The sequence below is a fragment of the Schistocerca piceifrons genome, chromosome 10, assembly GCF_021461385.2.
Source record: "Schistocerca piceifrons isolate TAMUIC-IGC-003096 chromosome 10, iqSchPice1.1, whole genome shotgun sequence".
NCBI lineage: Eukaryota > Metazoa > Arthropoda > Insecta > Orthoptera > Acrididae > Schistocerca > Schistocerca piceifrons.
The window spans coordinates 37,638,911-37,652,051 of record NC_060147.1 but is presented as its reverse complement, the minus strand read 5'-3'; the positions used below and the strand labels follow the sequence as shown (position 1 = coordinate 37,652,051).

The window sequence follows — 13,141 nt, the reverse complement described above, 5'->3', positions numbered from 1 at the left end:
CTTGTTGCAAAACGTGCTTTCTCTGCACCACTGCTCTTCCTAGCGGCACCTGCACCTCTATCCAAAATCAGATTGAAACGTGTGCACCATACATATGTCTACTGCTTGTAAATTACTTGATTGCTGGACTCCATACTTCTGAACTGGCAGAAATTGGGAAACTTGAGGCTGCCAATACTTTGAGGCTTATCACTGGCACTAACAATAATATTTACAGATATTATTACTTATTTATTTAAACTGTTTAGACCCGTAGAGGCCCACACAAAGCGAACTACGATTGGTGGATGCTATTTTTCTTGTCCTTCCAGAATTGTTTCATCCTCTCGTTATGCTTAGTTCCACATTTTTCCGTCCATTTTCCCGTAGATCTTTAGGGTTATTCTTCTGGTGCAACTTCCCAGCTGTGGATCCTCGTGTGATTTTTCGATCTGCGATGCCTGATGATGTGATGTTGACATTTTTGAGATCAGTTTGAACTTGTTTGATCCAGACTGCTTTCGTTTTTAGTTTCTGTGAGTACATTAGAATATTCTTTGTTAATCTGTTGTCATCCAGTCTCATGATGTGTCCATAGAACTTCGTCGTTTGCGGAAGTCTGTTTCAATGTTGGAGGTTTTTTCCTGGTGTCATGTTTGAATGTAGCCGATATCCTTCGTCTGTGATCTTTGGACCCAGGATTTTGCGAATTATTTTCCTTTCAACTATTTTTATGCTATCGAGATCCCCTTTGTAATTGAGGTCTAGGGTCTCGCTTGCATACAGTGCTTCGGGTTTGATGACAGTCGCATAGTGTCGAATTTTTGTTTTGATATTCTTGCACCTTTTGTTGTAGATGTTCACAATTTTCCCGTATGGTTTTCGCATTTTGACTTCACGTGCTGTTTGGGCTAATCTTTCTGTTCCTGTAGGTTCGATGATTTTACCTAAGTATTTAAAGTGATTGACTCTGCTTATTGTGCCGTATTCTGTGATCAAATTTTCGGTTCAAATTCAAATGGCTCTGAGCACTATGGGACTTAACTTCTGAGGTCATCAGTCCCCTAGACTTAGAACTACGTAAACCTAACTAACCTAGGGACATCACACATATCCATGCACGAGGCAGGATTCGAACCTGCGACGTAGCGGTCGCGCGGTTCCAGACTGTAGCGCCTAGAACCGCTCGGCCACCCCGGCCGGCAAATTTTCGGTTTTGACCTGTTTTGTGGCCATAAATACCGTCTTTATGGAAGAGATTTGGAGCCCGACTTTTTCGGCACATTCTTTGAGTTCTTCGATCTGACGAATTTCTGTTTGTTGATCCTCCGAGAGGATCGCCAGAACGCCAGCGAAGGTTAAACATGTGACATTGATGTTATCCCGTTATTTTCCTAGCATGATGCGTCTCCAGCTGTTTTGTTTTTTCACTTCCTATTCCCATTCTTTGATGACCTTATCGAGAACGATGATGGTGGCGGAGAGTCCGTTTACCCTGTCGGACGGCGGTTTTGATGAGGAAAGGTTGGGAGATTTCTCCACTGAACTTGACTTTGGAAGTTGTGTCGGTTAGGGTTTGTTGGTTGAGTCGTCTTATTTTCGGATCAAGATTGCTTTCTTCGAGTATTATTATTATTTTTATTGTTATTAGAGCGTAGGACCTGCAGTTTCTTGTGTTGCCTGTTAGTTCGTTTATTGTTGCAGAATGAATAATGAACCAATTTCTAGTCTATTCCCGGAAATCCCAACAACTCGGAGAAGTCAGTTTCATGAGGTTTTTAAGCATATGTGGTGTTATGTGTCTCGGTCTTGCTGTCATAGACGCATCGTGCAGAGTAAAAAGAATGTGTGAAATGGGTGGCTTATGTGATGAAGATGAGAGGTAACAGTAGTGATCTTTTTTTAAAAAAAGATGTAGTTTCACGACCAAAACGCAATCGAATCGTTTCGTTTTTACCCCTCAGGGGGTACTTACCCCAGCCTGGGAACAACTGCTCTGAGAGAAGCTGATAACCGTCCGCGATGGATTCACGGAGTCACGACGCTCGACAGTGAGAATAACGACATGTGATGATGCAACTTCTACCGTATGAGGGAGAAGGTGGTTACTCCCCCTTCTCAGGGCAAACGTGCGGGATGGAACTGTCCTTTGCCGTCCACCCCAACACCTCCCGTTCAATAGCCATTGATTAACATCTTCAACTTTTGTAGTCCTGTCTTCCTCAGTTGCGTGTAATATTACGGTATATTGATAATTTTTACTTATGGACCGTCTGACAGCAACTGAATAAAACACAATTTTAGTGCCATACGCGTTTCGCCTTTATTTTCTGCAAGGCATCATCAGTGGCCTGGAATATGTACATATGTTAGCTATTTTATTTACATTTTTGTCACTGTGCCTATAGGTTATAAACAGTTCTGGTGGTTGGTTCAAATGGCTCTGAGCACTATGGGACTCAACTGCTGAGGTCATTAGTCCCCTAGAACTTAGAACTAGTTAAACCTAAGTAACCTAAGTACAACACAAACATCCATACCCGAGGCAGGATTCGAACCTGCGACCGTAGCGGTCTTGCGGTTCCAGACTGCAGCGCCTTTAACCGCACGGCCACTTCGGCCGGCCCTGGTAGTTGGTATTTCCTATTAAGTAGTAATGTTTTGAACTGTACTTACAGGTTGCGTGGACAGTTTCTTACATATTACGCTCCTGTTGCATTTTTGGTGTTGTTCTTCTTCTTATGAACGCCAATTTGCGGTTTTTTCCACATTCCACAGCACTATGCACTGAACGCTTGTTTTAATGCAATGTTTTGGTTTCTGTTGCCGACTGTCAAATGTTTTTGCCAAAGATCGAATATTATTGCCAAACTTATGAGTGTAACTATTGAAGTATCTGTGGTCTGTTCGTGTATGCATTTGTGTGTGCGTTTGTGTATGTGTGTGTGTGAGAGAGAGAGAGTGTTTTTTGATGTGATATTAATTTTATTTTATTTTATTTTTTTGTTTTGTTTTTGTCCTGTGTGTGTGTTTTGGTGTGATATATATTTTTTGTGCTGTGTCTGTGTGTGTGTGTGTCTGTGTGTGTGTGTGTGTGTGTGTGTGTATTTTAGTGTTCAATAATTTTTTTGGGGGGGGGGGGCACAATGACTGTTCCCCTTCAGTTAAGTATTACAGGTATACATTACATAGCGCGGGCGACCTTTTTATGACAGTCATTGCCCTCCGCTTCGCAGGTTCTCCATGTTTGTCCAGCGTTTTTCCTCAAGGCGCCACCTTCCAGGTCCCAACCTGGGGGTAATTACTCCTGAGGGGTAAAAACTAAATGATTCGATTCTGTTTCAGTCACGAAACTTATTTTCAAGAGGTCATTACTATTATCACAATTTTGTAAGAGTCTTAAGTTATCAACAATTACTTTTTCTCAGTTAATAGCATTAATGCGATGAAGGGTACAGGTTTCTCACACCGTCCACCCACTACACACATATGTTGTGCTTTGTCCCGTGCATCGCTGATGATAAAAGTAAGACACATATTTAACAAATGCTTAGCATGTCAAGAAAATACCTTCTCCAAGTTTTAGATAGTACCCGCAGTAGCCCACAAATTGCCTCATTACTCGCTTCGAAACACACAAAGGAGTTAATTGACACAGCAATAACTATATAAGGGCTAGTACAGTACTGTACCCAGTGTTATTATTATTATTATTATTAGAGTGGTCAGCAACAAAGCCTGAAGTCGTCCAATTTCTGTCAATTCAGAAGTTAGGAGTGCAGCAGTCAAGTGATTTACGAACACTAAGTATAGAGCATACATTTTAACTTGGTTGATTTTAAATGGGTTGCAGTGTGCAGGTCAAGCAAGTATCTCAGTGGAGAGGAGTAATGCAGGAGAAGTGTGTTTTGTGGCAAGTGTCTACCCTCACTGCTGATAGTTAGCTTTCTTATCTGAGAAGGAGATGTGGGTAGTACTTGCGGTGTACCACGAATTCCTTTGTCATTAATTCTCTCTCTCTCTCTCTCTCTCTCTCACACACACACACACACACACACACACACACACACACACACACACACACACACAAATTGTCATTCATCTTTCATAATGAAAAAAATAAAGGTTTTCCAAGAAAAGTCTTTCATTCTACAGTTTATCTAGGTGCTAAAGCTGATGATAATGTGGAGGAAGGGGGCGAGGGAGGACGGGGGTACTAGCTAATGTCTAATTGCAGTCAGGGGTTTCGTCTTCAGCTGATGCCCATTCATAGATTCTTGTTGGCCATCGGTTATCGTCCATTCGTTGGGCGTGACCGTACCAAAATTTCTCTTTTTACTTAGCCAGTTTTATTTGAAATGTTTTGTGTGCTTCTCCCATCTGTTGTAAAAGTGACGCCCAAGTATTTAAACGTGTAGACATCTTTAGTCTTACAGAATCCTACATCCAGACGGTCTTGGTCCTCCTCATTTACTAACATGTATTCCGTATTTTTTGTGTTTGTAGTTGGGCCCCATTTTGAGTATTCCTCGTGCAGTTTTCTGAATATTTACATAACTGGAGTCTTCTTTGTCTGCTACTGTCAGGACGTGGTCGTTGGCGAAGAATGAAACATGCAGTATTTCTTCTCCAATGGAGATTCCCAATCCAACAATTTCCTCTTCCAGTTTTGCAAAATTTATTCTAAGTATCCTTTAAATAAAGGCGATTCTAATGAGTACAATTTTTTAGATCATTATTTACAGAGAATTCTTAGGGATTTTGTAGACAACTTCGTGCTCAAGCGGATATTCCTATTTCTCCTCGCTGCACAGAAAGTCAACCCGTCCATATTAGCAGAAAATTTGTAAAAATAAGACGGTAACGTGACAACCCAAGTGGGTTTCAAAAACGGATGTGCGTTTAATCGAAACGAAAGCCGATTGTAGAAATTGAAACCCGGCGAGTCGATACTGAAGTGTTTACATGACCACGGCTTATGAAATCCGCGTTTGGGAGCCCGATGCAACGTAGTGATTATGTGTCTATGTTTTCAGGAAACAATTTTCTCTACATTTCGTATGCTTACAAGGCCATTTTGAATGTGTGTTGCAGTACCAGCAGATGACTACGACAGAGTCACTCTTGGCGAGACTGAATCTGATGCCAAAGCCAGTGGGACATTGCAACAAAGAGGGCAGTATGCAGGAGCCAAAGGAAGAAGACGAGAAGAATGAGGTGAGTCACAGAACCATGAAATGCGAGTTTTATTGATAATTTATATTGTTCTTTTAAATATCGACTCAGTAATCTGATGTAGTTAGTTTAGGAGGAGAATGCATGCAGTTTCTGTTAGGAGGTCTAAGCAAGCAGTTCATTTGAAATGAGATGCTGTTGTGCGTTGATTACTATGTCTCTACACCTTTTGTGCTTGGAATTCGAGGCGATAGCTAGAATTAAAGATGTACAACTCAGTTACTGTACTGCATGAAAACATTGCTTCCTTATCCGTGTCAGTAAAGGGCGTGACTTCAGCCCTTGCGGAAGGAAGTTGTTTTCGTTATCTAGAGGCAGTGATGGCGCTTCTCGCGGTAAAAGCATGAACTAGCAGAAGCTGTTTGCTGTGATACGCTTTTATCTCGCTGTGAGCGGGTATTCGAAATCGAAAAGAGGCAAATCAGGTCGCTGATTATATTTGTTTTGCATCATTTTTATTATTTGGAATGTAGATACTGGTAAAAGATTTGTATCTAGCAGCTTTGGTACTTACTAAAGAATTCATTAAGCAGCGAGTGAACAGAGGTACCGGTAACGCACGTTTCACATTTTGAATCTTACATGGAACTGCGGGATTAAATTTCTTGTGGCACATACTTAAGAACTTTTGCGATTACGGCTCTGCCTTAGTTTCGTTTTGTATAGCAACGAACGTAACAATGACGCAGTTTCATTCACAATTCTGGCATTAATTACACCATTTTAAATTCCCCTGCAGCTTTAACCAGTTCCCAAAACACACACACACATACACATACCCCTCACCGAAATTTATAGTTTGCTGACAGAGACACACAAAAGCAAAATTGACAGACAATCTAGCTCTCAGGACCAATGATTGGGTTGGGGAGGATTAACAATAGAAGGATCGGGAATTAGAATCTATCCAGAAGGGACCAACCTGTCATTTTGATGGGTGCAGTTTTGTTTGCCTTCTTAAAAATAGTAAACAAATTTGCATATACTGTATATACCAATTTTTTCATAGTATTTATACAGTTTACCAGGATATAGTTTTACTTTTTTCTGAGGAATTACATGGTACAGTGAACATTTTATACCACATAATTGATCCAAATATATATGATAACAAAATGTGAAATGGATTACCTCCCTTGACAGAATTATGATGTTTTACATACAATTTTGAATAGCGCAATATATGGTACAGCAAACATTTATAAGCTGATTTCACATTTCACTCATTCAGAGCCACCTGCTGCACAGTGGTACACATAACATTTGTATTCAGCATTGTCTAAACATGTTCCACAAACGTACTTGCTGCTCTTTTTATATAAATGCTTGCTTGTGTATTCCTTCTACATTCTCTCATCTGACAAGTCATGCAAATGTTGCTATGTTGTGGTACTATATTAGGAAGAGTATTTTGCACCTGTGTGGTCTTATATGCTGAAGTTCTCCTGCTAACTTACATGTAAAGTGACGCTAGGTTACTTTTTCACTTGTTACTTCCTTATAGAGTACTCATGCATTAATAGCTGCCAAGCAATACTTTGAAGGAGGGGGGGGGGGGGGGGGGGAATGCATTGGCCATCTGCGACATCCATACTTCGCAGTGTGAAGCCGAGCCATGTGGTTGATGAGTTCAGTGGTGTACTTTGTGTTATTGTAGTACACTACTGATTGCGGTAGCTTTTTAGGATGTCGTTCATGGAGTCTAACTACGTCACTCATTGAACTCAAAGGAATACAATTTTTGTTATTTTTTCCCTTATAGCATGTTACAGTCATGCCATCTGTGTAGCTGTGTGTAATGGTGTTACAGTAGACATTGTTGATTGAGGGATTTGCCTTCTAGATTTCCTCATTGTGCCTGCAATGCTCGTACTCCTATGTTTCAAGCTTTCTGCAAGTAGGCTAATTTGGTTATGAAAAAATTGTTCTGTGAAGTTTTTTGCACACCTGGCTCATTTAATATTTCTTCCTGCAGAAACAAAGGGCTGTATAAGGCAAGTTACGTGTGCTCCGCAATATGAACATCTGTAGAGTGCTGCTCATCTTTGCCTCTTTGAATCACATGCAAGCTAAAACTCAGATGTTAAATTAAAGAGCATCTAGCTTTGCCTGGAAACAGGTGTTCATCGAAAATGATATTTTCACTAGAAATGTAACAATGCAAAAAATTGGCAATCTAATGGTTCCCCAAAGGGGCAGCAGGTTCTAAAGCGATCTACCCTCACTCTGCAGTCAGTCCTGTTCATCAAATTGTATTATCTGAAAAATTTCAGCGAATTTATTTGTGTTCTCAGTCTTCCAGAAAAATGCTGGTACTCGTGTTTGACGATAAGAACTTCAACACAAAGTATTTTTCCTTGTAAATACAAATGTGATATAGTGGCTTTTGTTGCTTTGGGGCCAAAGGTCCAGTCACCACAACACGGTTCTTGACATGCCATCTGTTTTGTGGAAACTTCATTACATTTTGAAGCTTATTGTTATCTGTTAGTAACCCCATGCACTATAATGTATATCTTTTCTGATGGAGCTCTTTGCATAACCTGTGGTCCTGGTGCTACTTTCAAGATGTTCTGCTGTGACCATGTTCCAGGAACAACTTTTGTAGGTGTTGTAGTTCACGTTGTTCCATCATTAGCTGTTTAACTACTTTCAGTGGAAGGATTTCTTTCATTTGAGCTTTTCCTTCGCTCTGCCATGAATGTCTTTAATGCTGTTAGCTGGGGTAAGGGCACACTATTGTTTGACATACCTGAAAATATATAATACCCGTACAGTAAATCAGTTACAGCATCAACAATGAACAGTAATTCAATTACAGCATGAACAATGAGCTTCAAATTATTGTACAGCAAAATTAACTTGGAAAACCCCCGTAATACTTTCCAAAATATTTGTTGAAATACGACACCAGACAAACTATGTCTCAAAAAGGCCACTATGAAACAAATGAAATTGACAAAGGATTGGTAGAATACCATAAACCGAACAGGAAGGCAATCAATAGTAGCTGTAGACAGTTCCAAAAGCTGTTGTCCACACGTTCGTACCCAGCAAAATGTCAAATGGCGGTACTTTTAGCAGGAGTTCATTGTGTCACTTTTCAGAAAGGTCCTAAAAGTTTAAATCTTTGCAGACATGGGCCTCACAAATCCTTTAATAAAGTCATAGAAAATGGGAACTGTAAAATAAATCATCTACAAGAAATAAGTTTACTGAAACAGAGTAACTGTCAAAATGATGGAGGGGGTCCTTCTAGTGTTAAAAGGAAAGTGCAAGTCACTCAGACACCAGGTTGAGTGGGACCCACCTCTAATGAGAAAGAGGATTTCTCAGAAATTGTGCAAAACTTTGTCACCATCCTGTCTGGATTTAGTTCCGAAGTTGCACCAACCTTTAAGAAGTGTTTAAAAATTTGCATCATATGAGTTGTATAATTCAGTTCTCCTTTAGTTTACTTACATAGGCTTCATGAACTTGTGTCTAACAAGCAAACAGAGACTGATGACCAGGTAAATATGATACTTCGATGTTCAGCCATGTGTATGGTTTAATTTAAATAACCCAGTTAAGTCCAAGATTTTTTAATTAGGGTGAAGTGGGGTAAGTGTAACCACATTTTGGCATAGTTCAACTTTGACACCAAATTGCCAACTTGTTATTGAAGATATGATTTTGAAATTTCTCAAGCTTAAAGTTTGACTTATTGACTTTTAAACAATCTACATTTTGTTTTTGAAAAAAGAAATCATATGGTCAATTAATTGTTTTCAAAATTTTGTGTTGTGAGGTTACACTTGCCCCATGGTTCGGGGCAAGTGTAACCCCGCATTATTGTACCCATACAGAGCATTGTAAAAGAGACTTGGGGTAAGTGACCTGATTACCCAATTTTTACTGAATTTGAGGATTTTTAAATTATTAAAATACCTTAAATTTTACTCAAGATATGAACTTTTTTGCACATGCCTCTTTGTATATTATGAAATGCACAGAAAAGTTAGCTAAACTATAAAATAAGTGTTAGCCTAAACCATAAAACACTGAAACAGAATGCTTCATAGACAATTTATTTTTGTTTTAGGACAGTAATTGATTAGTTTAAATTCTACAAAAGTAATATTTTTTCTTTAGTAGGCAATTTAACAAAAATAATAAAATATCTAGTATCAAGAGAAAAGAAAAATTCACTTTATAAGTTCACTTTCTATTATTTTTCATGGTAATTGAACTAAAGTTGTTGGCAATTTGTGTTTAACACTAAACTGCCCTAATTCAACTTATTATATTCACACTTAGGCCCTAACTATTATTTAGTCACTGAATGTTGTATGAATCAAATGTAACACCAAATGTCAGGTATCCCCTGCGACTCAAAGTAGGCTCAGGCAGCACTGAAATGACATCAGAGGATGGAACTTCTGTCTCATCTCTTGTATCAGGCCAGTAGAATGTGGTGCCATGCTTTGTCTTATTTTTGCATCTGAGGAAAATCACTTCTGGATCTCCTAAAGCACTAATTTTTGTAACTTGCCCAATAAAATGAACTTTCTTACATATTGTTGCAAAAGCTACCAGAACATAGTTTCCAACTGTAATTTTATCTTTGGCTTCTAAAAAGTTTGCCTCTTTTTCTTCTTCACAGTTTACCATTTCTTTCCTGATATTGTCCAGTGTTATTATGGTCCCATTTTCTTCAACACTACTTATTAAAGATAGGCCTCCTTCAGTTTCACTTTCTTCACTTGTTGATTCAACTTCCAGTCTTTTTTTCTTGTTACCCACATGAGCAATCAGGGATTTTTTTCCACAACATTCCGAGATGCCATTTTGAATAAAGTAACAGCACTTTGTTTGGAAGATTTACTTTTCATTACCAAGCCCTTTTTTATGTCGATAATGCTTTTTCGTTTTGCTTTCTCCTTATTATTCTTGTTTCCTTTAAAATCTTTTTCTTTATAGATGGCATCTTGAAAAGTGATAACTTCAGCTCCTGGTGCAACCCTTTTCTTCTTTGTTTTACCAGTGGGACTACACTGTCGGACTGTGTCATAATTTATAAAAGGAAACGTGGTTTAAAAATATAGTAGACTTAAATAAAAAATATCTCACACAAACTCAGTAGGCCTACAAATCCAGCACATCAAGTATTCTGGTATCCATATGTGCAGGAAGGCCAGTTTAGTTGATCTAGTGTGATGGCAAAAACAAGGTTACGGCTTAAATAAATAAATCTGTTCCGGTAAGTTTGTTTGGGGCAACTGTAACCCCCCCTGGTTACACTTGCCCCAGCCTGTTGGTTACACTTGCCCCACATGGGAAAAAGTTGGGGTAAGTGTAACCATGCCTGGCATACCAAGAGTTTTATCAGTAGAGCAAAATGATTCTAATATTTGAAATTGTCATGCAAAAGTTAGTTTGTAACCAAAAAATTGTGCAGTTATCTTTAAAACTGCAAAAATGACAGACTACCAAATTCTTAGCATGTCACTCACTCGCAGAGTGAAAATGTAGACGTCAATTCAAGTCCAAAAATTAATTACCAATTTATGTCAGATTTGACAACTTATGGTGAAATATAACAAAGCAAGGAGTAAATTAATATGTGTGATAGGTCAGAGGTAAAAATACAGCTTCTTTAAGGCACCATAAGCCGTGGTTACACTAACCCCATGGTTACACTTACCCCACTTCACCCTATGTATTATTTGTCACTTTGAGGTATTTTTTCAGTTTCCTTATTTATCTTCCTCAGGGTGGAATAAAATTCTACGTGAACTAAATATTACAAGCTCGCTTCCCACCTCTTTTAACCAACTGACTTAACATGGTTGAAAAGTAATTACGTGCAGCTGAGTTTTGTACTATACATTGTGCTGCTGTTCTGAATATTCCCACTGAGTCACATTGTGCTCTGATAGGTTAATGAACTCGCATTCTAGAGGACAGTTGACCAGATCCATGTCCAGGAACTCATATGTAGATTTTCTGTGGGTTTCTTGAATTACTAAAGGCAAATACTTCTCTCAAAAATTACACAGCCAGATTTCTTTCTCATCCTCTCCCACTCAGTGTGTGGGCACTTTCTCTAATGCCCCAATACTTAAAGAGATGATAAACTGTAATGTTCCCTCCTTCCTGAAGATTTTAACATCTTGTGTTTCATCTGACACAGAACATATTCTAGGTTCACAGTGCTATTAATTAAATAGTGGAAAGAATGTCATTGTAACAGTGTAAAGTGGTGTGTCACAATTCCCAGCGTGCTGCTCCTTACATAGTTATGAGATTGACTGGCAAATATTTCCTACATGTGACACAGTCCAGTTTACAATGAGTATGAGACGCCCGCTAAACCCGCTGGGCAGAACAGGTAATAGGATTGTGGAAAGGGCCAAGGGTTGAGGTCAGTTTGTGCTTCTAATTGTCATTTATTGTAATTTAGCAACTCTTTCACAGCTGAAGGTCTTCAACAAGAAATCTTAACAAGATATAAGTCCAATTAAGATAGCAATAAAATAATTAAAAAAAACAACATATGCAAAGTGCAATACAAATGGCTGAGGGCCACAATCAAACTTCAAAATTTCAAAATATATTACCATAATCTTTAAATGCAGAAGGCCACAGTGTTTAAGCTTGAAAGGTAAATTTAAAAATTAATTTTGCAAAATTTTAAGAAACAAACGATAACCATAAGCCTAAAATTTAAAATAGCTGACAACAGATAATTAAACACCGGTGGCACTCAGAAGGCCTCCAGGGAGGTCGGTCTGCCCTCGTTCGCTTAGGCAGGTGGTGAGCCCAACTATACTTGATCCATCGGAACCCAATCAGGGGGCAGCCACGGACCGACCGACACAACAACTTGCTTCCCATCAATCAGTACATGAGAACCCCAACCGGCAATGTTGCAAACATGATAACCACAGTGGAGTACATATTAGCTGTCAAAATTACACACCATGTTGGACAGCAACAACAGGTGAGGAAAGGACACTGCCTGAAATTACATTAGTGGGCAGGGCAGGTAACCGGAACACTAACGGCCACAGGGCAGAGAATTCCGCTGGTACACTTGAATTTGAAACACGGTAATAGTTAACTCGCTGAAAAGAACACTGCCTGAATTTACGTCAGTGCCCAGGGCAGGTAACCAGAACACTAACGGCCACAAGACAGAGAATTCCACTGCTTCACTCAAATCGTAGTCAACCAAAATAGTTAATTGCACCGCATGGCGGTAAAATTTCAGCAGTAGAACCACTCGGTGTTACTTACCGGAAAACCTGCCTAACAGCAAACCACATAAGCGGACCACCACAACATGAAAGATGTGGCTCGGGTAGTTGAAACCACTACTAAACTTTGACGCCCTGCGTCGGTGAACCACGAAGCTCGTAGTGATCAGACAGCTCCACACACGCTCCGACACTGCACTGCCAGCGGCCCCAGCCGACCGTACCGCGCGGATAACTTCCCTCGTCCGCAACAACCGACAGACTCCCCCCAGACCCCCTTGCTGGAAACTGTATGCACCAAACCAAAGATGGTACATGGCGCAAATATCGATACACATCACTGCTGCCACACATAGAAGGAAGAAGAACCATGACGTAACCGTGACAAGGGCGGGAAACCAAACACAGATAGACAGTGAAATTTTTGAAAACGCATAGTTGGGAGAGAGCACGGCTCAGAGTACATCAACAGAATTGGGATATTTAATTTCATGAAACACTCAGTGTTATTTTTCTTTTCGCCTGTTAATCATATATACATTTTTGTTTACTTTGTTTTGAAGCGTCTTGTCTTGTGTGCATAGTGTTTAAATCATATATGACAGACATTTGCGGTTGGCTTGATATGTCTTGGAATTCTCTAGAGTCATATAAGAAAATGTAATAGTCATATTTTTATGAAGATT

The 13,141-nt window shown here is 39.4% G+C and overlaps 1 protein-coding gene across 1 annotated transcript in view; it reads left to right on the top strand.

The window, feature by feature from the left end:
• LOC124718638 overlaps positions 1 to 13,141 on the top strand; it is a 526,059-nt gene that overhangs the window by 276,814 nt on the left and 236,104 nt on the right. The window contains exon 4 of the mRNA XM_047244262.1: positions 5,074 to 5,196. Coding sequence (XP_047100218.1) covers positions 5,083 to 5,196 — 114 coding nt within the window. The 5' untranslated portion in view covers positions 5,074 to 5,082. The remainder of the gene's footprint in view (positions 1 to 5,073; positions 5,197 to 13,141) is intronic.